Raw genomic sequence first — 24,265 nt, 5'->3', positions numbered from 1 at the left:
CCTGACTGTGGCTTATTTTGATTCAAAGCTCAAAATACCATTTTGTTGTTGTTGATTTTTAGTTGGATATTTTTCAATTCGAATTCAAATGTTATTCCTTCCTTGTTTTCCAGAAATAAGTCTGAATACCATCGCCCTCCACCTCTGCTATAAAAGTATTCCCTTCACCAGCCATCCACTTTCCCAGCCTAGGGAGGACCAAGGGCTGTTCATTCCATTTGTGCCCAAGAAGACCATCCTCTGATACACATGCAGATGAGGCCATGGCACAGTCCCTGTATAGTGATTGGGTAGTGGTTTAGTCTCTGGGATCTCTGCTTGGCAGGCATGGTTGTCCTTATGGGGTTGCAAGTCCCTTCAGCTCTTTCAATCTTTCTGTAATTCCTCCAACTGAGGTCCGGTTCTCAGTTCAATGGTTTGCTGCTAGCATTTGCCACTGTATTTGACATGATCTGGCTGTGCCTCTCAGGAGACATCTATATCCAGTTCCTATCAGCCTGCACGTCTTAGCTTCATCCACCTTATCTAGTTTGAAGGCTGTATATGTACAGGCCACAAGTGGGGTAGACTCTGAATGGCCATTCCTGTAGGCTCTGTTTTAAACTTTGCATCCCTATCCCTTCAATAGGGATTCTTCTTCTCCTTTAAAGGAAGGATTGAAGAATCAGCATTTTGGTCATCCTTCCTGAATTTCGTTTGGTCTGTGAATCTTGGAGAATTTGAGCATTTGGGCTAATATCCACTTATCAATGAGTGCATACCATGTGTGTGTTTCTGTCATTGGGTTAACTCACTCAGGATGATATGTTTTAGTTCGTTCTCTTTGCCTATGAATTTCATGAAGTCATTGTTTTTGATATCTCTGTAGTACTCCATTGTGCAGATGTACCACACTTTCTATTTCCATTCCTCTGTTGAAGGGCATCTGGGATCTTTTCATTTTATGACTATTATAAATAAGGCTGCTATGAACATGGTGGAGCATGTGCCCTGTTGTATGTTGGAGCATCTTTTGGGTATATGTGCAAGAGAGGAACAGCTGGGTCCTCAGCTAGTGAAATGTCTAATTTTCTGAGGAACCTCCAGACTGATATACAGAATGGTTGTACCAGTCTGCAATCTCACCAACAATGGAGGAGTGTTCCTCTTTCTCACATCCGTGCAAGCATCTTCTATAGCCTGAGTGTTTGGTCTTAGCCATTCAGACTGGTGTGAGGTGGAATCTCAGGGTTGTTTTGATTTGCATTTCCCACATAACTAAAGATGTTGAACATTTCTTTTTGTGCTTCTCAGCCACTCCATATTCCTCAGCTATGAATTCTTTGTTTAGCTCTGAACTGCAATTTTTAATAGGGTTATTAGTCTCCCTGCAGTCCAACTTCATGAGTTCTTGTATATTTTGGATATTAGCCCTCTATCAGTTGTAGGATTAGTAAAGGTCTTTTCCCAATCTGTTGGTTGCTGTTTTGTCCTAACCACAGTGTCCTTTGTCTTACAGAAGCTTTGTAGCTTTATGAGGTCCCATTTGTCTATTCTTGATCTTAGAGCATAAGCCATTCGTGTTTTGTTCAGGAAATTTTTTCCAGTATCCATGTGTTCAAGATTCTTCCCTGCTTTTGCTTCTATTAGTTTGAGTGATCTGGTTTGATGTAGAGGTCCTTGATCCACCCGGACTTAAGCTTTATACAGGGCAATAAGAAGGGGATGATTTGTACTCCTCCATATGCTGACCTCCATTTGAACCAGCACCCTTTGCTTAAAATGCTATCCTTTTTCCACTGGATGCTTTTGTCTCCTTTGTCAAAAATCAAGGGACCATAGTTGTGCTGGTTCATTTCTGGGTCTGCAGTTCTATTCCACTGGTCTATCTTCCTGTCTCTATACCAATACCATACAGTTTTATCACTAATGCTCTGTAAACTGCTTGAGTTCAGGGATGGTGATTCCCAGGGAAGTCCTTTTATTGTTAAGGATAGTTTTAACTATCCTTCGTTACTTGTTATTCCAAATGAATTTGCAAATTGTTCTGTCTAACCCTATGAAGAATTGGAATCGAATTTTGATGGAGATTGCATTGCAACTGTAGGTCACTTTGGGAAAATGGCCATTTTTACTATCTTCATACTGCCAAGCCATGAACATGGGAGATCTTTCCATTTTCTGAGATCTTCTTCAATTTCTTTCTTCATATCATAAAGTTCTTGTCACACAGATCTTTCACTTGTTTGATAAAAGTCACACTGAGGTATTTTTATATGATTTGGGACTATTATGAAAGGTGTCATTTCCCTAATTTCTTTCTCAGCTTGTTTATCTTTTGTGTAGAGGAAGGCTACTGATTTGTTTGAGTTAATTTTATACCCAGCCACTCTGCTGAAGTTGTTTATCATGCTTAGGAGTTCTCTGTTGTAACTTTTGGGGTGTCCCATGTATACTACCCTATCCTCTGCAACGCAACAGTGATATTTTGACTTCTTCCTCTCCAATCTGTATCCTTTTCACCTCCCTTTGTTGTCTGAGTTCTGGCTAATGCTGGGGACAACATACAATGGAGACATCTCAGTAGCCCGCAGTAGCTCTTTGTAAAAACTGGTTGTTTCCATTTCTCCAAACCTTAGCCCTGGACAACGGCTGTATAGATTTCATTTGTGTGGGACTGCCTATCAGTTGGCCTTGGTGTGCACAATTATTGTATTATATCTGACTTTTCTACTTCTTTCTCCTTCTGCTCTGGTGAATTCTGTGAAACTAGATGTTCCTTGATGTTATGATTCTTAGACAATTGGAAATTGATGCATAGGGGCACAGCACAGCACAGCCCTAGTGGCCCAGGTGGATACTGTGTATTCTCATCTTGGAAAAAATGTAATAACTGCAGAATTGTAGTTCAAGATTAGGGTTTGACTTGCAAAGACAGCTTGAAGAAAATAATTGAAAATGAATTAGAGCCAACATTGGGACCCTAAGAAAGGAAAAAGTTATTGAAGTTAGGAAGTAAGTTTTACATAATATTATAGACTGGTTAAGGAAGTATAGAATATATAAAATAATATACTAGTAAACTAAGTCTAACTACTGGAACCCTTACGAGAGTCATTGTGTGCAAGGAGCAGAACGCTAGTGAAATTAGTGTGCTAAGGGTTACCTTGATTCTTTCTGGCCACTGCCTGGCAGTTTTGCCTATGTCATTTATCATTAGAGTGTCACAGGAAAATGCAATTAGCTGATCTGGGAGCTTTGGACTCTGAAGTATAAAAGTAAAGAGTTAAAGTTCAAATAATGATACGTTTACAATTATTATTATTATATTGGCCACAGGCCTCGGTATAGGGCAAGCCTGAAACTTTGGGGAACAGTTGTAATTCTTAGTTCTTGGTGGGATGTAGTCATTCTTTGCATTTGATTTGGCAATGATTATAAAATGTCATTTTTCTACACGCTTTTGCATCATGAATAAAGGAGTGGGGCAAGAGAAAGTCTACAGAACATGTGAAGAGTAAATGAGAGAGAGCATCAGGGAGTGAATGAGAGAGTACATGACAGAGCTAATGTAAGAACAAATGTGAGAGCGAATGAGAGAGCATGAGAAGAGCATGTGAAGAATGAGTGGAGAGAGAATGTGAGGTGTGTTTGAAGAGTGTGTGTGAGAATGAAAGGGTAATGAACAGACGTGTGCATGAGAGTGGGAGTTTGAGAAAAGAAAACTGCAATAAAAAAGGCAGAGTGCACAAAAGAATGCAAAGTGACTGTAGCCACAAACTGTGTGTATGTGTGTATGTGTGTGTGTGAGAGAGAGAGAGAGACAGAGACAGAGACAGAGAGACAGAGTGAGAGAGACAGAGAGAGATTCAGAGTGAGAGAGAGAGAGACAGAGAGAGAGAGTGACAGAGAGAATCACGTTAAGCCTTGAAATTGCCTATCAGATTGTACCTAAAGAGTAATCTGTGGATATGTATTATGCGCCTTCCAGATAACCCTGCTTCCTGTTGAGAACTCTGATCCTGTGACAAAGGGCCAGGAAAGTCTGAAAGAATGGCTGCAACCTTGGGGCCAGAGGATAAACTATTTGGCCTAGACCTCCTAATTTATCTTTTCACCTGAAGCCTTAATATTAAAATTTTCTTACTGGGATAAAACTATGATCCTGGTGAGCGTCTTGTTTCTTGGATGCTCAATCAGTTCTTTGTTGTCACAGACTGTTTGAGCCTACTCCAGTCACTGGGACTTATTCACACCTTCAAGTTTCCTGAACTTTTCAGATTTCTAACATTTGTGGCAAACTGAGTGACAAAAGATATGAATGTTGAGCTCTTCCCTGGGGTCCAGTGCATATGGAGCTATGGGTGTATGGATATGGTAAATCCCTAGGAGTTACTCTAAGATAGTAGGACTGTGCTCTTAGGACCCCTGCGTGACCTCACTTCACTTTGCCAGCTTTGTGGGCTTCTACACTGCTGCTCTGAGAAGAACTGAAAACTAAGGGAATAGATGTGTAGCCTCCCATTACCTTTGTCATTGTTAGGATATTAGTAGGATAGGTTTGATTGAAATATACTCTCAGAAATATTAACAACCATTGCTTCTTGTGTACCATCTGGAGGAAGTACCAAGTTCACAGACAGTTCTTCACAAATTTCCCAAAGCCAGCAAATTGGAGCATGAAGAAGCCAAGTCCAAGGCATTCAAAACCAGCATCCTCACCAATGCCCCCAGGAAAGGCTTTGTTAAAAGAAGGGAGGTACTGAAACAGTTGGCCCACATACAGTCAGAGAAGACTGTGCCAGGAGAATTGGAGAAGGATTGTGGGAGAGAGTAATTAGGTATCAGTAGTCAGTGAGCAAGATGTAAAGTGAAAAAGAAAAAAATATATAAATAGAAATAAAATAAAGTCTTTAACAAAATGGGACACAATGTATTGCTGAACTAACTCTACTGTGTTTAAACTTGCACACATTTGAAAATCTAGAGAGACTAGATGTGATAAAGTAGGATGCCCTTGTCATTTACATATACTATGTTCACAGCAAGATATATGAAGTAGATAACATGCAGTTCAAAGATCCACTGTTCCCTCACATCTATGTGGATCTGTTTCCCTTTATCAGGACTGTGGAGGCCTCTGCTCATCCAGGTGTCAGGGCTCAACCAAAATGCAGTCCCCTATGATCTCTGGCCAAGTGCTCTTCTGTTCCCAATAGAACTCTGCCTCAGGCTGCAGACGCACTGAAGGGCCAGCCTTCACCTTCAGGGCACAACCACTCTTTCAGTCTTTCCAGGCTCTCTGTTACTCAACTGGAGGCTTCAGCAGAGGCCTTTCATCTCAATAACAGAAGCTTACCTAATCCAAAACATTGGGAAGCCATCCTACACTCCTGATTGGCTGGTTACCTGAGACCAAACAACATAGCTCTCTTCTTTCTACCTGTTTTCCTGATTTGAAAGTAAATAATGTGATCATCTGTGGTGTTGGTGGTAAGAATAAAATGCTTAACATGAATAATAGGCCCATGCAGGGCATGGGCTTCACATTCTAGGTACAGAGTGAAGAGCTAGAGGGAATTACCAAAGAAAACAATAAGAATCCTAAAAACAATTACAGATAATCAAACGAAATAAAACAAAAACAAAAGCAAAAAAAAAAATACCTTGTGGGTCCTGAAATTAAAGGCATGTATTGACTCTGCTCAGCTTTGTAGGTATTTCCAATAAAAAGCAAACAAACAAACAAACAAACAGCCTTATTACAGTTGCAGCAGTTGCAGGAGAGAAAGCTGGGAGATGTCCTGTGCTGCTGCCCCCATGCTGTGATTCTGCAGCAACAACTTCCTTGGGAATAGGAACCTGTATGCAGTGGGATCCCTTGCTGGGCCTGTCATCTCAAAAATAGGGGCTTCCCTAATCCAAAACCTTGGAATCCAGTTTACTTCAAGCCAGGAATGAAGTCAACCATCATTAGTGAAAGAGCAAAGTAATAATTACATAGGAAAAAATATGTGCCTTAATCAGAAAAGATCCTCAACTTCTATGGCCTCCACAATCTCCACCCCTCTATTCTGAGCTTGACATAGTGATGTTGTATAACTCCAGATGGTAGGAAAAGGCAGATTTCTTTCCCAGAAAAGTCATACATGATTTTCACCCTAACATATGTGAGGTTAGTTGGCATCGTTTCACAGAGTCAGTGTAGAGGGCCGCAATAACATTCGCCACCACAAGATGGCACTGGCTTCCACTGTGCCCCACGTGGAAGGCCGAGATAGTTTCACCATTACAAGATGGCACTGGCCTCCTCCCCGCCAATCGACTTCCTTTCAGGAAGTTAACTGTGTGCGCATGTGCAAGAGTGCCTTCGTGCCAGGTCTTTGCCCACTCCGGGGCGTGCCTAATGAGATCATGGGTAAGCAACCAATCAGGTGTGGATGCGCCGCGCTAGGGTGTATATAAGCCGCGCCATGCTGGCGCCCCGCCGCCCTCTATTATTAATAAATATAAGCATTTTGGCTACAGAAGGATTCATGTGTTCCCGCGTATTCTTGCTGGCGAGAGACAGCGTGGGACATTTGGTGCCGAGAACCCGGGACGCCACGCCATCGCCAGGCGCCAAGAGGGGGTCTTCCGCCTGCGGAAGGAATCCAGAACTGTAGTGTTTAAAAGGTAGGCCCTGAGAGACATGCATCTTGATTTGTTCTACTTCACTCCCCTGCTAGATGCGGCGGAAGTTTTTATTATCATTTTGGCAGCCCTCGGGCTTTCTTTATTGGCCTTTGAGTTTCTAGCTACTGCCAGATGGCGTCAGAGGTCGCATGGGAGCTGCCCAGCTGTAATAGCAAAGCAGAGAGTGCTGGAGGAGGTACAAGGCGGCATGTCAGAAACAGCGTTGGGTAAAAAATTAAAGAGCTCAAGGAAAAAAGATAATAAGCAGACAGTCCTCTCTGAAGACTTCAGATCTTCAGAGGCGAGAGATTGGGGAAAAAATGCCGGGAGAGAAAAAAGGAGGAGATAAAAGGAACACAGTATTTTAGGAGAAAAATTTTGTCTTTGTGCTTGTAAAAGGTGTGATTAGGCTCTGGAAGCTTCACAGAGTCATACTGATCAGACTTGATAGAGGTAGACCGCCTGAAAATTTATTCAGGAGAATCAAACAAAAGGACATCTCAACGCCCACGCACAGCTTGATGGAGTTAATGTAATTGGGTTGTGAGTAAAAATATTCAGGACTGTGTTTCACTTCCATACCATTTGTGAATGTCAGTCGGGCTGCTTAGATATCCCGTAATATATCTCAGTATCTTACAGGAATTTGGTTTCAACACGTTGATGGACTAGTCCAGGAATTGAGACAATCCATCGTCCATATCAACTCCACTCGAGTGGATAGTCACCATGGAAGTGGTGGGAAAGGGAAAATCCTACCTCTCTGCTGATACCATCTGTTTTTTCCCCTCTTTGTCTATTGTCTGTCCTTGGTGCACCAAGCTGTCCCTGTATGTCAGTTTATGTCTGTGGTTTTTGTTTCTTGTTGCTTAAATGTTTTATGTTTCATGTTCAAAAGAAAAAATGGTGAAAACTTTATCTGTCAATCGTTCACATCTTGATTTGGTTTTAACTCGTTTCAAAAAGGAACAAATGAATAAAAAGCAGCTTCTATCGGCCTTTGAAGCCCTGCACATGTAGCCAGGAGTCTAGGTCAGCTGGAGAAGCTGCCCAGGGGCTAAGCGTCTGCACGAGCTGATCTTAAAGGCGCCAGCAGCTCCTCAGCTTCTTTGGTGCAAGAGCTGATAGCTGTTTCTCTTAGAAAAATCCCTGACTTCTTCTTTGACTCAACAGGTGACAAGGTGCTTCTCTTAAAATCATAGCTAAAAAGGTAAAAATGGTGTTTGGTCTAAATATTAAGATATGTGTAGCCACTTCAATTTTGTTTCTCATTGGTTTTAAATGTATAAATATGCTCTACGTGCCTTGGTTATGGGCTATTGTCTTTCAAGTTATTAGATATGGTTAAAAAGGTATAACATTGGTAACAGAAAGTTGGCTTAAAACTAATTTGGATAAAGTCATTCTAGACCACATGTGACATGGGCCAACCTAGGGAAACAAGTCTAAATTGAGATAATATTTTTATGGAATTCTTATTCTAGAAACCAGGCTTCTAAAAGATTTTAGGGCAATGTCTCTTTGTTCAGGTATTGGAGACCACACCATCGTGCATTCATTTGTAGGAATTGGCAGTCAAACCTTGTAACGGTGTTTTGGAGACTGGATTTTAGAGGCTAGTTTGTTAGAAGTTGAGTTTTGCTTTCCAAAGTTGTGATTTGCCCTGAAGTTATCTGTATTTTGATGCTAATTCCACTGCCCCAAGAACAGCTGCCTAGTCACATACTCAGGACTCAGGTGACTTTCCAAAGTTGTGGCTGTGTTCTGGTGTTACAAGGAGAACTTAAAGATTGTGATTAAGGATTGCCAGTGTTACATTGACTAACTCAAATTTATTTGTAATTAAGAAAAAATCAAACAGATAGAGATTGTTATAAGATTTACGAAGGATTGATGAGGTTTTGAAACTTGTGAGAGCATTACAGCCAGTTTGTTTACTCCAACTGCCATTTCAAGATTGATTCAGATGATTGTTTTTATGCAATTTATTTACGTCCTGGCGATTGTGAGTTTCCATTTCGTGAGCTTGCTTATAATTTTAGAGAGCCCATAAAGTGATATCATTAAAAATTTTTACAAAAGAATGGCTAATAGCCTTATATTATGTAATTTTGTCACTTCTTCAATGTAAGAAGTCAGAACTTTAAATCTTTCAGTGTATATGGAAACTTTTACTACAAACTTTTGCTCTCAAAATGAGCTTTAAAATTTGGGGAGTAGCTGTTGCACTACTCCAGAAAAGAATATTTGAAACTAATTTTAAGCTTCTAAGGATATGTTAATTGGCTAAGTACCTCACCTTACCAGAGGACTTAGGTCTTTGTTATCCACATTGGAGATAAAGCTTCAGTTGTGTTAATACAAAATTGTAGGCTAGAGTCATGGAAGTATTTTAAAAAGAAACCTGGTAAAACATCTTATTCCAAACAACAGTTAAATTGGTTATTACAAAATACTGATATTTGGCCTATTACATATACAAATTTTTCAGGCAAAATTGATAATTTTACTCTTTACATGCTTTTGTACTTCCTATATATTTGTGCATACAACCCATAGGAAATGAGCTTACTGTGTTTATAGGTGGTTCATCAAATGAAAAGGCTACATGTATGATTGGATCACTTGTTTATTCTCTTGAGTTTCTGCTGCTTCAACACAGATTATTAATTTCTGTGGTTTAGCCACTGTTTTTAAATCAAGCTTTCAATTCACATACTGATAGCCAATGTATGGCTTGTGGTTTACAATTGATTTCAATTACTTAATTCTTTACTAGAGACAGGTTTTCTATTTAAAATCAATGAGTGATTTCAGTGTGATTGTCTGACAACTCACTGTCCTTTCAGTGCTCTGGCTCAGACAACTAAACAAAACCATAGACCCAGCTCTTTGAAAATGGTAATGGAGTTAATATGAAAAGAAGAAGACTCCATTTGCTTACTTTCAATTTTCAGCCTCACCCTCCCAACTCAGGGATTTCTAGTACAACTAAATCTAGGCAATATTTACAGGTTTTGACATTTCTAATTAATGCTTATGTTTAGGTAAATAAATCTGGTGAGGGGCTGAAGAGATGGCTTAGTGGTTAAGAGCACTAAGTACTGTTCCTTGACAGACCATTTAAGAACTCAAACTAGATTGCCTAGACTCCTTAACAAGGGAGGACAATGATACCAGTCAGATTATAAGCCTTACATAGGAACAATTAGTCAAAAAATCTCATTCTTTATATATCCAAAACAATAATGCTAGAAACAATAATTTGGTATACAAGTCAATTTATAAATACAAGTGCTCAGTGTCCTCAATTCAATCCTCGAGGACTTACCTTAATAAATAATATCTTAACTATATCTTAATAAATAAAAAGGGGGAGTTATCCCTGTATGCTAAATAATGCTCCTTTTATTTCAATTTTAAAATTTGGATGCCAAACTTTATGGCACCCTACAACTAGGCATACTTCTGCCTAGGTGAAATAGAAAGATTCACATATTGACATGATCCTGTCCAGATATTGTATATGGGGAAGAGGGAATGTTTGTGCTTTTTCTACAGGATGCTACAAGAGTGTGCCAGCTGCCAGAGGTGGTTGCTGAGACTTGCTGATCCTGGTTACATAAAAATTCAGCTCTCCTGGTTCGGGTCCCTGGAGTCATTCCTCTGCCCTGAGAAGAAGATGGAAGATTCCCCCTCATCTTTTGTCATCACAGAGATTTTGGCGTTGCTGCAGTCCGTGTTACTGCTGCGTGTGTCCCGTCCCACTGTGGCCTGCTCTCTGACCCTCTGTGCACTGCTGCTTGCTGTAAAAGACTGGACTCCAGCCGTTGCTGCCCCCCTCATTCCCCTGGTGACTCTTGCTGCCTTAACTGGTGTTGTCATCTTGCAGTCTATACCTTCAGAGGAATGCCACCTGCATAAAGCTGCTGTGGACTGGGGAACTCTGTCCTGGTTATGCAGATCTCAGACATGGTTCCATTGCCTGCTGGTTGTTCCAGAGAGGAATGACTGATCCTGAACTGTCCTGGGAAAGACCTTGACACTTTCGCTGCTATTGTAGCAGCCATTTACTGCTATAGCCATTGTGTCTACAGTGTCTGGAGTTACCCTCCCCCAATCTATGGTTAGAGAAGCACAGTGGGTGAACTTTCCGGAGTAGTTGTTAACAATTGGGAATTCTAAATTTTATTATAGGAGCGGCTTGACTATGGCCCTTGCTGGTAACAGCTGAGGTGAACCAGATGAGGTGCCCACTACTTATCTGGAGTGGCTCTGTTTGGTGCAGCCCTATGCTGTGGATTAGTGTTCATGCTATGGTTGGTTTGCAAAATCAGATCTCAACAGAAACTTGACGAGTTCGTTGTCACTCAAGCACTTGTGGCCACTGAACAAGGCCCCCCCCACTGAAATTTGGTTATCTATCTTCAAAAATTAGTCGGTATCTGAGTTCTCTGCTCTTGCACCCCATGGATCTGTGGATCCATTGCACTGGGATGAGAGACACTCAATGATTCTTTGATCAGCCCTTCCACATCGCTGAGGTTTCCTCATTGCACGCGATAGGGTGATCATGACTTCCCCACTAACTCATTTTCTGGCTGGCCTCTTTTTAGAGTTTGCCCTAGGTCACTTAACAGTTACTGTCACACAGCACTGTGGTATCCATAGATGGGCAACTTTCCTCATGCACAGTACATGGGGCCCGGTGGCGATAGGGTTACCCTTCGACAGATAAGGCTGTGACATAGAGGAACGACCTAAGACAGGAGCCACAGCAGATGGACATAACTGCAGAGACCTAGACCAGCCTAGAAAATAATTTATTATTAATTAATAAAATAATAAGGGGTAGATGTAGAGGGCCGCAATAACATTTGCCACCACAAGATGGCGCTGGCTTCCACTGTGCCCCATGTGGAAAGCCGAGATAGTTTCGCCATTACAAGATGGCGCCAGCCGACTTCCTTTCAGGAAGTTAATTGTATGCGCATGTGCAAGAGTACCTTTGTGCCAGGTCTTTGCCCACTCTGGGGCGTGCCTAATGAGATCATGGGTAAGCAACCAATCAGGTGTGGATGCGCCCCGCTATGGTATATATAAGCCGCACCATGCTGGCGCCCCGCCGCCCTCTATTATTAATAAATATAAGCATTTTGGCTACAGAAGGATTCATGTGTTCCCGCGTATTCTTTTTTTTTTTTTTTCTTTTATTAACTTGAGTATTTCTTATATACATTTCGAGTGTTACTCCCTTTCCCGGTTTCCGGGCAAACATCCCCCTCCTCCCTCCCCTACTTTATGGGTGTTGCCCTCCCCATCCTCCCCCCCTTGCCACCCTCCCCCCAACAATCTAGTTCACTGGGGGTTCAGTCTTAGCAGGACCCAGGGCTTCTCCTTCCACTGGTGCTCTTACTAGGATATTCATTGCTACCTATGAGGTCAGAGTCCAGGGTCAGTCCATGTATAGTCTTTAGGTAGTGGCTTAATCTCTGGAGGCTCTGGTTGCTTGGCATTGTTGTACATATGGGGTCTTGAGCCCCTTCAAGCTCTTCCAGTCCTTTCTCTGATTCCTTCAACGGGGGTCCTATTCTCAATTCAGTGGTTTGCTGCTGGCATATGCCTCTGTGTTTGCTGTATTCTGGCTGTGTCTCTCGGGAGAGATCTACACCCTGCTCCTGTCGGCCTGCACTTCTTTGCTTCATCCATCTTGTCTAATTGGATGGCTGTATATGTATGGGCCATATGTGGGGCAGGCTCTGAATGGGTGTTCCTTCTGTGTCTGTTTTAATCTTTGCCTCTCTATTCCCTGCCAAGGGTATTCTTGTTCCCCTTTTAAAGAAGGAGTGAAGCATTCACATTTTGATCATCCGTCTTGAGTTTCATTTGTTCTAGGCATCTAGGCTAATTCAAGCATTTGGGCTAATAGCCACTTATCAATGAGTGCATACCATGTGTGTTTTTCTGTGATTGGGTTACCTCACTCAGGATGATATTTTCCAGTTCCGACCATTTGCCTACGAATTTCATGAAGTCATTGTTTTTGATAGCTGAGTAATATTCCATTGTGTAGATGTACCACATTTTCTGTATCCATTCCTCTGTTGAGGGCATCTGGGTTCTTTCCAGCTTCTGGCTATTATAAATAAGGCTGCAATGAACATAGTGGGCACGTGTCTTTTTTATATGTTGGGGCATCTTTTGGGTATATGCCCAAGAGAGGTATAGCTGGATCCTCAGGCAGTTCAATGTCCAATTTTCTGAGGAACCTCCAGACTGATTTCCAGAATGGTTGTACCAGTCTGCAATCCCACCAACAATGGAGGAGTGTACCTCTTTCTCCGCATCCTCACCGGCATCTGCTGTGACCTGAGTTTTTGATCTTAGTCATTCTCACTGGTGTGAGGTGAAATCTCAGGGTTGTTTTGATTTGCATTTCCCTTATGACTAAAGATGTTGAACATTTCTTTAGGTGTTTCTCAGACATTCGGCATCCCTCAGCTGTGAATTCTTTGTTTAGCTCTGAACCCCATTTTTTAATAGGGTTATTTGTCTCCCTGCGGTCTAACTTCTTGAGTTCTTTGTATATTTTGGATATAAGGCCTCTATCTGTTGTAGGATTGGTAAAGATCTTTTCCCAATCTGTTGGTTGCCATTTTGTCCTAACCACAGTGTCCTTTGCCTTACAGAAGCTTTGCAGTTTTATGAGATCCCATTTGTCGATTCTTGATCTTAGAGCATAAGCCATTGGTGTTTTGTTCAGGAAATTTTTTCCAGAGCCCATGTGTTCCAGATGCTTCCCTAGTTTTTCTTCTATTAGTTTGAGTGTGTCTGGCTTGATGTGGAGATGCTTGATCCACTTGGACTTAAGCTTTGTACAGGGTGATAAGCATGGATCTATCTGCATTCTTCTACATGTTGCCCTCCAGTTGAACCAGCACCATTTTCTGAAAATGCTATCTTTTTTCCATTTGATGGTTTTGGCTTCTTTGTCAAAAATCAAGTGCCCATAGGTGTGTGGGATTATTTCTGGGTGTTCAATTCTGTTCCATTGGTCTATCTGTCTGTCTCTGTACCAATACCATGCAGTTTTTATCACTATTGCTCTGTAATACTGCTTGAGTTCAGGGATAGTGATTCCCCCTGAAGTCCTTTTATACTGAGGATAGTTTTAGCTATCCTGGGTTTTTTGTTATTCCAGATGAATTTGCAAATTGTTCTGTCTAACTCTTTGAAGAATTGGATTGGTATTTTGATGGGGATTGCATTGAATCTGTAGATCGCTTTTGGTAAAATGGCCATTTTTACTATATTAATCCTGCCAATCCATGAGCATGGAAGATCTTTCCATCTTCTGAGGACTTCTTCAATTTCTTTCTTCAGAGTCTTGAAGTTCTTATTGTACAGATCTTTTACTTGCTTAGTTAACGTCACACCGAGGTACTTTATATTATTTGGGTCTATTATGAAGGGTGTCGTTTCCCTGATTTCTTTCTCGGCTTTTTTCTGTTTTGTGTAGAGGAAGGCTACAGATTTATTTGAGTTAATTTTATACCCAGCCACTTTGCTGAAGTTATTTATCAGCTTTAGTAGTTCTCTGGTGGAACTTTTGGGATCACTTAAATATACTATCATATCATCTGCAAATAGTGATATTTTGACTTCTTCTTTTCCAATCTGTATCCCCTTGACCTCCTTTTGTTTTCTGATTGCTCTGGCTAGAACTTCAACAACTGTATTGAATAAGTAGGGAGAGAGTAGGCAGCCTTGTCTAGTCCCTGATTTGAGTGGTATTGCTTCAAGTTTCTCTCCATTTAGTTTAATGTTAGCAATTGGTTTGCTGTATATGGCTTTTATTATGCTTAGGTATGGGCCTTGAATTCCTATTCTTTCCAGGACTTTTATCATGAAGGGTTCCTGCGTATTCTTGCTGGCGAGAGACAGCGCGGGACAGAGTCACCACACCCGGGATAAGAACACAGAAGCCACAGATGACAATGCCAAATGGACTCCCTCCTGAAATTATGGACCCATTAAAATTGAGGTTTAGCCTAACCTTAGGCCATTCCACTCACTGCCCATCTGCCTGAGTTTTATGTTTGCTCCGAGTAAAAGATCAGAGTGTAGCGCCAAATATCCTCATGATTGGACTTGGAAATTCAGGAAGAATGATATTGGAGAAGGGATGGCCATGTGGTTACAATGTGGTAACTAGTTTCTGACCAGGAACCTCATCCTTAGCCAATGGGGACTTCAAGGCCAGGCCTCCTGCTTGTTCCAGTACAGGCTAAGACTTCAGGGTCAGGCCAGCTCCTGAGCCCCACACAGGGCTGCCTGCATGCCCTTGTGACTGCATTAGAGCCAGAGTGCTCTCTGCCCAATCCCCTTCTCTCCTCTTTGTCACAGCCATTGTCCCCAAGAGCACTTGTCAAATACCTTTATATATCTATCTCAGTCTCAAAGTCAGGTTCCCAGAGAATCAATCCCTGTAGCTGACCATGAATGAGGATTCACTGTGTGTGTGTGTATATATATATAATGTTTTAGAACACAGAATGGGGATTCTTGGTGAAAGCTTCATGGACATGTATGTTTGCTAGATCTCTTTGCACTGGGATCTTTCCACATGACTTAGATATCCTTGCCATGGGGTCATTACCCGTCACCTTGCCATTTCACTTTTGTTTTTCTTTTCGATGCTACTGCTGTTTGACATAAGATCCAAGGATGAACTTCCATAATGGGTTATGGTTTCAGACTTGATTTACAGCCATGTGGCCCTCCGGTTGCTTCCTTTTGATCCTAGAGGTTGGTTAATCTTTCCAGCAAGGCTTCCAGTACTTGATAGGATTGTGCTACATGCTGTCAGAGCAGAGATATACAGAATTTATATGCTGGCCTTCCTCTGATGATGCTTACCCTTGACTAGTCCTCAAACAGGGCAGCGTTTGGATAAAAAAACACTGCAACAAAGAAATCATATATGTGGGTCTACCCCTGGCTCTGTGAGAAATGAAAGAGGAATATGTCTTGGCTTACTGGTAGTCTTATCCCAAGTCTAGGGAAGGGGACTCCCAGAGATCACGAAGCCTTCTCCTCATCCATCGTAGTCTGTATAGCCTGTGGCTTTCATTTGGTCGGTGTGATGACCTTAAAATGTTTTAGGTATTTCTGCCATGTTATGTCTGAATTATTTTTAATATTGCTGTGACCCTTTTCTAGCTTCTAGATGTAGATACATTAACTGATTAGAAGGTTTTATTTTTAAAGATTTATTTATTTATGTACATGAACACTCTGCGAGTGTGCCTGCATGTCAGAAGAGAGATTCAGACAGAAGAGGGCATTGGATCCCACTACAGATAGTTGTTGGTCACCATGTGGTTGCTGGGAATTGAACTTGGGAGCACTGGAGAAGCAGCGCTCTTAACCACCATGTCATCTCTCCAGCCTGATAAAAAAGATTTTAAATTTCATTCTTTTCGTGTTTGTTTGCATCTTTCTTCTTGAGAACACTGTAATGGAATGTCCAAATGGTAATTAGTGGCGGTTGGTAGAAGGAGCCATATGTGTGATGCTGCCATATGTGTGAGGGGCTGGCAACAAGGTGCAGAGCCAAGACCATGGCCCCCTGCCCTGAGGCTCCCCTGCTGGATGTGGGCTCTCAGCCCCATCAGGATGCCTTCAGGTGAGGACAGCAGGTGGTGGCTTGTGCCCTGCTGAACCGGCCTAGGAGAGTGGCAACCACAATCGCCATGCCCAAGCCTCCAGCCTGGGGCAGCTGGAAGCTCCGGAGGCGATGGCCGCGGTTAGGTCACGGTGGGCCTGGGGGCCGCAGACGCCACCCCGGCCTCCGCCGAGCCCTGAGAGGGGACTGACTGGCCTGAGCGGAGCCGGGGGTCCGCACCACGCGCCTCCCCGTGTCGCGCCTCCCGGTGTTCCTGCACCCCGGAGTGGGCACACGTGTCCTTCCCACCCCGCCGTAGGACCGCGCCCGAGCCGGGCCTCAGGGCACGCGGAGCTCGTGGGTGAGCGCGGGGCCTGAGGGGACCGGGCGCGCGCGTTATATTTGGCGCACGCAGCAGCGCGTGTGCCTGGGCGAGTTTTCCTTCCGCGGGTGCCGGCAGCCAGGGCGCCGCCGCCCAAGCTGACTCCTCTCTCTCCCTCTCCGACCCCGGCAGGGCCCAGAGGTGATTCTGCCTGCACGATGTCCTCCTTCCTGTAGACGAGCTCTTAGCAGGCGCCACGTCGCGAACAAAAAGAGAAAAGAAAAAAAAGAAAAGAAAAATCAGAAGAAGCTGACAGAGAAGGGGGAGGTAACGGCTTTGGGGGTCACCTCGGCCACGGGAGGGCGCGCTAAGACAGCGGCGGTGTTTCCAAGGGCGACTCCACCAAGCAGTTTCCAGGGAAGAAGCCGAGGCTAGTCCTGCCTGGGGAACTGGAGGCCTGGCGCCCGCGCGGACCCCTGCCCGACCTCCGGTCTGGTCCCCAGGGACAGCAAGCCTCAAGGAGGGCGGGCTGCACCTTAAGAGCAGCATCATCAAGGTAGGTAGGAGACCAGCGCCAGTCCTTAGGCTCCTTCCGGGCCCCCCCACCCCCGCCCTGGGAAAGCAGTGGCAGAAGGAGGCAATGCAAAGTGAGCCCATTGGGTAGGGGAAGGGAGGGTTCAGGGATGGATGGAGAGTTGAAGCAGGGATTGGAAAGCCTATGGCATTGGGAAAGAGTGTAGAGGTGCTCTGGAGTGTGCATGAGAGCTGTGCTCTGACATCCCCAGAGCAACTTGGGGCTGTCACACCTCTCCAGATGACTTGGAATTAAATGGCCTGTACCTGCCAGGGCAGGACAGGCATTTCAGAGGCAGCTTAGCCTGGTGGCACACTCCCTGTAATGTTTCCATTGTATGTTAAAGGACAGGGATCATGGGAAAATATTTCCTTAAAACCTCAGGCAGTGAATGTATTATTTAATAGATTTCTTCTGTTCTACTTTGTAATTGGTTGCCCCTTGCAAGAGATTGTATTTGGAGGATGTAAAATACCCTCCTTCAATTACTCGTAGAAAGGGAACATAAACAGAGATTTCCTCTTTTTTAGCCTCCAAAGCTCTGAGAGATTACACTTCTGCATAATTTAATTCTTTCCTACCTGCTATGAGCAGGCCTCCAGATCAGCAAGTTCCTTTGGAATGGTTTTGCTTGTTTTTGTTTATTTTCCATGGTGCTGATTAGAAAGCCATGAATTGTTTTGTGAATTTTAAATTTCAAGGGTGGCACCCAGAGTTTATGGTGGTTTCCTTCACACATTGCAGTGTAGTTGCAGCATAAAAAAATGCTTCTTGTGACAAGAACTGGAAAAAGAAAGTTGATGAGCTAAGAAAAGTAGAGCCTTGAGCCAGATCAAACATTTGGCTTCCTCAAATATGGAGCAAGCATGGAATGTGGCTTTTTCAGAATCGAGGGGGTTTTTAGGATAGGGCAGTGAATGCTGTCTGGGGCTAACCGTCCCTTGTGTGGCTGACAACCCTTAGGAGAAGGTCAGAATGTGCCAACAGCACAGAGTGGGCACTGGTGGTGTTTGAACTCAGAAGTGCTCAGGAACTGTGAAAGTTTCTCTGTTATCACCCTGGAGCCATCTAGTGAAATAGACCACTGTGATGCTGTGTAAGAGGCCATTGTGAGGGCTGGAGAGATGGCTCAGTGGGTAAGAGCACCAAGTGTTCTTCCAGAGGTCCTGAGTTCAAATGCCAGCAACCACATGGTGGCTCACAACCATCTGTAAGGAGTACTGATGCCCTCTTCGGTTGTGTCTGAAGACAGCTGCATTGTCTCACATATAAATAAATAAATCTTACAAAAGATTCTCATCTACTGCAGTTTCTATGTGGACAGGGCACAGTTGAAGGGCTTAAAGATCAAGTACATTGCCTGTCTTTAAAGATCAAGTGTATCACCTAACATTCAAACCAAGAAATGTAGTGTCTTTTTTGCTGCTTCTGTACCTTTAAGTGATGTAACTTTTCTCCTATTATGTCGTTTGTTTCCATGATAGTTGTTTTCAAGTATATATGATTATCGCTCCTATTTGCAGAGCTATTCAATATTTTCATTGGTTAAATATTTGTGGTGAATTTACATTGTGATATCAGTAAAATGCTATGTGAAAATTTTACAGAATATACCGGTTTGGGTAATTGTAATAACCTTTCCCCTCAAGTGGTGGCCTGTTTTCACATTGAAAAGACTGGAATTCATTACCATCCATAGCAGGATTGACAGGGAAGCACAATGGACAGCGACAGTGTTGTTCCCTTTGACAGTTGTGGGAGCTAATGCTCTTTGACATAAGATCCAAGGATGAACTTCCATAATGGGCTATGGTTTCAGACTTGATTTACAGCCATGTGGCCATTGGGTTGCTTCCATTTGATCTTGGAGGTTGATTAATCTTTCCAGCAAGGCTTCCAGTACTTGATAGGACTGTGCTACATGCTGTCAGAGCAGAGATATACAGAATTTATATGCTGTCCTTCCACTGACGGTGCTTACCTTTGCCAAGTCCTCAAACAGGGCAGCGCTTGGAAAAATACACTGCAGGCAAAGAAATCATATATGTGGGTCTACCCCTGGCTCTGTGAGAAATGAAAGAGGAATATGTCTTGGCTTACTGGTAGTCTTATCCCAAGGCTAGGGAAGGGGACTCCCAGAGAGCACTAAGCCTTCTCCTCATCCATCATAGTCTGTATAGCCTGTGGCTTTCATTTGGTCGGTGTGGTGACCTTAAAATGTTCTAGGTATTTCTGCCATGTTCTCTCTCTATACCTAGACATGACCTCAGGTGTACAGTCACATTGGGAACATAAAAAGCCTTGCACCTGAATTGTGAGATTCAATGTGTGTTATATTTAAAATACCACAATAAATGAGTGACCATTGCTACAGTAAATATTATTAGGGGGTTTCTAACCCACCGTAGATCATTTAGTTCCCAAATAAAAGACACAAAACTTTTAGATTTATAATAAGCCTTAAAGCATTAGAGCTGGGTAGACATCAACCCTCTGTGCTATTTTTTCTGCTTCCCTGTCCATAACCCCGAGGTACTGCTTGCCATGCTCTGCCTGGACCACTCCTGTTCTGACAGGCTGGCCCTCATGGCAATACACTCACGATCCACCTACCCTATGGGGTGGTGTCTCCTTCCTTCTCCTCCCATGTCCTTTCTCTCTCCTCGTGGACCCTGCCTGAGTCCCCAGGCCCAGGGAAACTTTGCTCTGTCCCCTCTCTTCTGCACAGCCCTTGTTGTAAGGATTTTATTAACCAATCAGGGATAACATAGGAGGCAAAAAAAAATCTGGTATACATGAGGATCTCCTTGTGTTGGAGCAACCAGGCTTTAGGGTACAGAATTTAGCATTTGAATATACAGCAGCACAGACCAACCCATTATATGCCGATCTACTTTGTAGTTGGACTCAAAGCTTGGCTCTCACACCCGTTAGATGTTCAACCCTGGAGAAGTTATTTTACCTTTGTGTGACTCAGTTCCCTTATCTGCACAGTGAGGATGATAACGAGTGTTTAATTCACTGAGTTGTCTTTGGGACTGATGAGTCAATATATTTAGTAGTTAAGTAGTGGCTATCATTGCCAACGTTTTCCCAAGTCACTTCTAGGAGGTCAACTGACTCCTAGGTGAGTCTTTGGTTACACTGCTTCAGTTTTCTGTGGCTACACTGTTCAAATGGCATCCACTGGTCACACATGGCTATTTGAGATGAACTAAACTTAGAACTAAAATCTGCATCTTTAGTCACATCAGGCAAACCAGGAGGCAAACAGCCAGCCAGAATCCATAGCCAGAAACACTGCAGATATAGAATATTTCTATCATCTACAAATTTCTCATGGACAGCAGTGGTCTAGGTTCTTGGTGTCTGGTTTTTCCTTCAGGGAGAATTACTTGCTGTACTAATATCCAACGGTTTATTTTTAAAGCAACGTTACCAAAATATGACTTACTCACCCCCAAATTAATCCAGTTCAAGTCTACTATGCAATGGTTCCCCATAAATCTACCCGAGTTCGTCGCTAGACCACGGAACAAAAGAACAAGAGTGTATGCAGTTATGTAAAATGGTATGCAACAGTATTGACCACTGCATATTTATACTGCACTACTTTTGAATTCTTCAAAATTCAGGCCTTTTATTGATAGTTGTACAAAAATACATTATCCTAGAGTTGAGAAAATATTATACAGAATTTCATCTGGACTTTATATTTCATTGAGACTTTAATATTTTTGCATCTTTTGCCAGTATCTTTAGATTCTTTGTAAGAGTTTATTTTGTGGATTTTTTTGCAGATCTGGTCACTATTTGATGCCATTTCAATGTTCTCAGGATTTTGATGAAAATAATACCACAATGATAAAGTGATACTCATTTTCTTGAGCCATCTACATATGTATATACACACATATGAGAAGTTATGTATACATATTTCTATGCTATACTGTGTAGAATACAATTCTATTATACGTCAACATATACAGTTTGCTCAATATGATTTCTGTGAATGTTATCAGTCATGGGGAAATAATAAGAGCCTGAATAAACATGGACAATATTTGCAGAATGCACATAAAATTGAAGATGGTATATAAGCAAAAGTGTGAAGTATATCACTTACACTTTCATATCGAATGCACTTTAAAATTTTTAATAGATTAAAAAAATTTAAATCATCTTTACCCAGTTTCATTTTTTTTTCACAATGTATCTCCTGGATGATTTGAAATATATATGCTGCTCAAGATCCTTTAAACAACAGTAACCTAATGCCTTAAATTTGTTTCTGATATTTCTATTCACTTGATCACTGTTCAATAATTGTACCAAGTTGATAGCTGTAATTTTTTATGACTTTAAGAATGTAAATTTCATGTGTGTGTATACACTTTTGATCCTAACTCTTTGGAGGCATAGGCAGGTGGGTCTCTTTTTTGAGTCAACCTGGTCTACATAGGAAAACCCTATCTTAAAAAAAATCAATCAATAAATAGGCAAGTAAAAAAAGAATTTAAAACACTTGAAATTAATATGAACACAACCACATCTTTAATAACAATTGATTTTTTTATTGCAGATAATTCATATAATCCATTCACAAAATGTTATATAGTGTCATATGGGAACTCAATTTCATCGTAAAATAAACCTGCTCTTCTCTTTTCATTGGTTGCTCTTAGTTAACATTTTCATACACATATATAATTTATTCTGATTATTCTCTCCCCCACATCGTCTCATCCCCTCCCCTATGACTTAAACTTATACAGTCTTCTAAATTTAGGCTTTCCAAATTTAGGATTTCTCTTTTACTTATTATACATTCCTTTACTTTTCCACCTACATTTTATGATATCTTAATAAGAAACCCATTCTATCATTGGCATTATCTCAGTGTTTGGTAGGAGACATTCACATTCTTCAGTAGCTTGTCATCAGTGCAAGAAATGATGTCGAGGTCTCTCTCTCTCTCTCTCTCTCTCTCTCTCTCTCTCTCTCTCTGTCTCTCTCTGGCGCTGGCTCTCTGTCTCTGTCTCCCTCTCTGTCTTTCTCTGTCTCTCTGTCTCTCTCTCCATCCCCTCCCCAATTGTTTTGTTTTCTAATACAAGGTCTCACACTTTAGTCTAGCCTTGAACTCAAGGCAATCCACCTACCTCAGCCTTCTGAGTTTTGGGATTCCAGGCATACACCATCTTGCCCAATGAATTTTGTGACTCTCGTACATCCCTTTACCATTTCTGAATTATTTTTAATATTGCTGTGACCCTTTTCTAGCTTCTAGATGTAGATACATTAACTGATTAGAAGGTTTTATTTTTAAAGATTTATTTATTTATGTACATGAGCACTCTGTTTGCGAGTGTGCCTGCATGTCAGAAGAGAACTTCAGACAGAAGAGGGCATTGGATCCCACTACAGATAGTTGTAGGTCACCATGTAGTTGCTGGGAATTGAACTTGAGAGCACTGGAGAAGCAGCGCTCTTAACCACCAAGCCATCTCTCCAGCCTGATAAAAAAGATTTTAAATTTCATTCTTTTCGTGTTTGTTTGCATCTTTCTTCTTGAGAACACTGTGATGGAATGTCCAAATGGTAATTAGTGGCGGTTGGTAGAAGGAGCCATATGTGTGATGCTGCCATATATGTGAGGGGCTGGCAACAAGGTGCAGACCCAAGACCATGGCCCTGTGCCCTGAGGCTCACCTGCTGGATGTGGGCTCTCATGGCCATCAGGATGCCTTCAGGTGAGGACAGCAGGTGGTGGCTTGCGCCCTGCTGAGCCAGCCTAGGAGAGTGGCAACCACAATCGCCATGCCCAAGCCTCCAGCCTGGGGCAGCTGGGAGCTCCTGAGGCTATGGCCACAGTTAGGTCACGCTGGGCCTGGGGGCCGCAGAAGCCGCCCTGTGCCTCCTCAGAGCCCTGAGAGGGGACTGACCCGCCTGGACGGAGCCCGGAGCTCCGCACCACAGGCCTCCCGGTGTCGCCCCTCGCCCTGTTGTCTGCCCCACGGAGTGGGCACATGTGTCCTTCCCACCCCGCCGTTCGACCGCGCCCGAGCCGGGCCTCAGGGCACGCGGAGCTCGTGGGTGAGCGCGGGGACTGAGGGGGCGGGGCGCGCGCGTTATATTTGGCGCCCGCAGCAGCGCGTGTGCCTGGGCGAGTTTTCCTTCCGCAGGTGCCGGCAGCCGGGGCGCCGCCGCCCAAGCTGACTCCTCTCTCTCCCTCTCCAACCCCGGCAGGGCCCAGAGGTGATTCTGCCTGCACGATGTCCTCCTTCCTGGAGACGAGCTCTTCGCAGGCGCCAGGTCGCGAACAAAAAGAGAAAGAAAAAAAGAAAAGAAAAAGCAGAAGAAGAGACCAGGGAAGGGGACCTTAGCGGCTTTGGGGGTCAGCTCCGCCTGGGGCAGGCGCGCTATGACAGTGGTGGGGTTTCCAACAGAGACTGCAGCCTCGCAGTGTCCAGGGAAGAAGCCCAGGCCAGCCCTGCCAGGGGACCTCGAGGCCTGGCGCTTGCCCGGACCCCTAGCCGGACCTCGGTCTGGTCCCCAGGGACAGCAAGCAGCAAGCAGGGCGGGCTGCACCGCCAGAGCAGCAGAATCAAGGTAGGTAGGAGACCCATGTCCCTCCTTGGCTGGTTCTGGCCCTGCCCCCCCGCCCCCCTTCCCCCTGTCCTGGGAAAGCAGTGGCAGAAGGAGGCAATGCAAAGTGAGCCCATTGGGTAGGGGAAGGGAGGGTTCAGGGATGTATGGAGAGCTGAAGCAGGGATTGGAAAGCCCATGGCATTGGGAAAGAGTGGAGAGGTAATCTGGAGTGTGCTGTTAAAGGACTGGGATCGTGGGCAAATATTTTCTTAAAACCTCAGGCAATGAATGTATTATTTAATAGATTTCTTCTGATCTACTTTGAAATTGGTTGCCCCTTGCAAGAGATTGTATTTGGAAGATGTAAAATACCCTCCTTCAATTACTCGGGAAAAGGGAACATAAACAGAGATTTCCTCTTTTTTAGCCTCCAAAGCTCTGAGAGATTACAGTTCTGCAT

General features: G+C 43.2%; 1 protein-coding gene and 1 long non-coding RNA gene across 11 annotated transcripts in view; both read left to right on the top strand.

The window, feature by feature from the left end:
- Positions 1-6,411: 6,411 nt before the first annotated feature.
- LOC148003398 (uncharacterized) lies at positions 6,412-11,825 on the top strand. The gene is made up of 2 exons (XR_015629347.1): positions 6,412-6,654; positions 10,216-11,825. It is a non-coding gene; the product is annotated as an uncharacterized LOC148003398 (long non-coding RNA).
- Positions 11,826-16,784: 4,959 nt separating this feature from the next.
- The window catches only part of LOC148003396 (disks large homolog 5-like), a 28,409-nt gene continuing 20,928 nt past the window's right edge, over positions 16,785-24,265 (top strand). For 4 of the 10 annotated variants that reach the window (XM_087568592.1, XM_087568591.1, XM_087568585.1 and 1 more), the window contains exon 1: positions 16,785-17,199. Coding sequence is in view for 3 of the 10 variants with exons in the window: in XM_087568586.1 (XP_087424712.1) it covers positions 23,639-23,826 (188 nt within the window). In the remaining 7 variants the exon portion in view is untranslated. Of the gene's footprint in view, positions 17,200-22,859; positions 22,968-23,404; positions 23,827-24,265 lie in introns of those variants that run through there. The other 6 variants (XM_087568593.1, XM_087568590.1, XM_087568586.1 and 3 more) reach the window with 5 other exon arrangements.

This window comes from Rattus norvegicus, chromosome 9, assembly GCF_021556685.1.
Source record: "Rattus norvegicus strain SHRSP/BbbUtx chromosome 9, alternate assembly SHRSP_T2T, whole genome shotgun sequence".
Lineage (NCBI taxonomy): Eukaryota > Metazoa > Chordata > Mammalia > Rodentia > Muridae > Rattus > Rattus norvegicus.
The sequence above is the reverse complement of the archived record's forward strand: the minus strand, read 5'-3'. Positions and strand labels throughout refer to the sequence as shown.